Source organism: Chrysoperla carnea, chromosome X (assembly GCF_905475395.1).
Source record: "Chrysoperla carnea chromosome X, inChrCarn1.1, whole genome shotgun sequence".
NCBI lineage: Eukaryota > Metazoa > Arthropoda > Insecta > Neuroptera > Chrysopidae > Chrysoperla > Chrysoperla carnea.
This window is the reverse complement of record NC_058342.1, coordinates 3,755,511-3,758,246: the sequence shown is the minus strand read 5'-3', so window position 1 is coordinate 3,758,246 and position 2,736 is coordinate 3,755,511. Positions and strand designations below refer to the sequence as shown.

Sequence of the window (2,736 nt, the reverse complement as noted above, 5' to 3'; positions counted from 1 at the left end):
TAACAAAAACTTATAAAATCGGAGTAGTTACCAGAAATATTCACCATTCACGAGGTGAAACTTACAAACCCAAGAACATATTTATTGAAGGATTACAACAACGAAGATATAAAGGGTGGTTTCTATGCTGAAGAATTACAAAAAGTTCACGATCCAAACATTTATTTAGTGGAAAAGGTCTTAGCTAAACATGGATCTAACGTTAAAGTCAGGTGGTTAGGGTTCGACTCTTTACATGATTCATATATTGATAAAAAAAAGTCTCCTTTTATAGTGGAAAGTTTTTGGGAACATACTTGTAACAAAAAAATTTTGTCATAGTGGACCGCTTTTGTGAACATATTTGTGTTTTAAAAAAGGAAATGTATTTTTTAATATGAATATATATTAGACTAGGTTCATGAAATTTTATTGAAGCAATTTTTAACTAACACAAAACAATATAAAAATATTGTTGTAATACAAATGTTTTTTGATTCATGTTTATTACTCAAAATTACTTGATGGTGCGAATATAATTATCACAAACAAGGTGTATTTATAACCTGAAAATAAGGTGGTGAGGTCATTTCATAGATAAAACACAACAACGATTAATTAAATTATAGGTGTTTTTTATTGTAAATACAAACACATTTTTAAAAAAAAACTTATCATAGACAATTATATTCATGTTTTTATTTCTATATACAATCATGATCATCACTATTTCTTCCACAATCACATCTGTCTATTTCATTACAATTTGTAGCACATATCCATGGCTCGAACCATTTCGGTATATTTCCACCATCCATTTGTTGGTATAGCATTCTACAGAGAATTTTAGGATCTATTTGTTCATACCATAAAAACATTCTCTCATCATGTCTAGCACTATCACCAATCCATTGTTTTCGGCGGATATCGTATGTACCCCAATTTTTTCTCAAGTTACTTCCATGAGTAAGATCATCACAACATTCATTTAGTAATATTTCAAACTGATTGAAATCTCTTTTAAAGGAGTTGAACTTTTTCGCATAATTTACAAATAAGATTGCATCCAAACAATTTCTTACTATAAATGCAGCAATATGAAAGCAATCATCAACTTCTAAATAAGAATACCGTAATGTGTCGATTAACTTTGTAGGTATACTCCAACGACATGCCTCCATAAGTTGATAAAATTCCATCTATAAAAATATTTGGCTACAATTTTCTAAACAGATCTTATCAAACAATACTCACATTAAAATATTCTGGGTAAATCATCTCCGAATTTTGAAACAGATCAATATGATTTTGTAGCGACATTGTACCCCATAATTGTAATGAATTAAAATAAACATCATTTTTTACAAAAATATCCATAATTTATTTAGTATTATTTTTTTTTTTTTTTTTTAAATATCAAAAACATAAACTTTACAATTTTTTTATAACAATAACAATAAAATATATATATCTTGCAGCAAATAAAATCCAATATAGGAATGATTTGTTAAAAATTTTGATGTTCTTGAACATAGTCATCATCATCATCATCATCACTATCACCATCGTCTTCGAATAGGCGCAGTCTCAGTTGGTGACTTCTTCCAATTTTCTCCTCCACCCTCAAATACCCCGGTTTTGAGTTAAATAATTTAATCATGTTGTCCGTCAACACTGCAAACCTAGATGGTAGAAAAACTCCCTCGTTTTCTGTACCATCTAGGCTTATATCCAGTAAAACTTTTATTGATGGCCCATGTATCGTTAGAATCCGCTCCATTTTTAGTATTTTTAATTTTTTTTTCAGTGGCAAGTCGTCCATTTTTATGCATGGTCGCACTAAACAACTATCTAATAATTTTAATTCTGCTCTATTCATTTTGATTAATATTATGAATATTTAATGAAAACTGATATTACCGTAATGTCGAGCGCCTTTTTTATATGATTACCACCACTCCAAAAATCCCCCCCCCACCAGCAGAAATTATTATCTAATCTCATAACACGTGTAAAATTATTTTAAGATCTAATGCGATTCAAACAAGTTTAAACATGTTCAAACAAGTTTGAACATGTATTTTTATTCAAACAAGTTTGAACTTGTAGCAGGATGATGATATCATATTTTTCAAGGTCAAATCTATTTCAACATATTCTTGAGAATAGCTGACACGTGTAAAATTATTTTAAGATCAAAGTCCATTCAAACAAGTTTGAACATGTATTTTTATTATGTAAATTTCAAGTGTCATATTATATTGCTGATTCAATAAAAAAATATTAACATCCGGTCACGTATCTTGAATTTTATCATGTATACTTAAAGTGTCAAATTATAATATTTTTCAAGGTTAGATGATATCTATTTCAACATATTCTTGAAAATTGCAGACTCATAATATTCTTTTCTTGGAATTCAGATTTGCAAATTATTATCTAACACGTTCAAGTGTCATATTACATTGCTTAATCATAAAAAAAAATTAACATTCGGTCACGTGTTTTGACACATGTAAAATTATTTCAAACAAGTTTGAACTTGTAACAAGATGATGATATCATATTTTTCAAGGTCAAATCTATTTCAACATGTTCTTGAGAATTGCTGACACGTGTAAAATTATTTTAAGATCAAAGTCCATTCAAACAAGTTTGAACATGTATTTTTATTATGTAAATTTCAAGTGTCATATTACATCGCTGACTCAATAAAAAAAAAAAATTAACATCCGGTCACGTGTAAAATTATTTCAA

General features: G+C 28.3%; 1 protein-coding gene across 1 annotated transcript; it reads right to left on the bottom strand.

Annotated features, from left to right (window-relative positions):
• Window positions 1-514: 514 nt before the first annotated feature.
• LOC123302104 lies at window positions 515-1,278 on the bottom strand. The gene is made up of 2 exons (XM_044884892.1): window positions 1,234-1,278; window positions 515-1,178 (listed from the first exon to the last, which is right to left on the bottom strand). Exons 1-2 carry the CDS (start codon window positions 1,255-1,257, stop codon window positions 684-686), a joined length of 519 nt encoding a protein of 172 aa, XP_044740827.1. The 5' UTR covers window positions 1,258-1,278; the 3' UTR covers window positions 515-683.
• Between the last annotated feature and the right edge of the window lie 1,458 nt (window positions 1,279-2,736).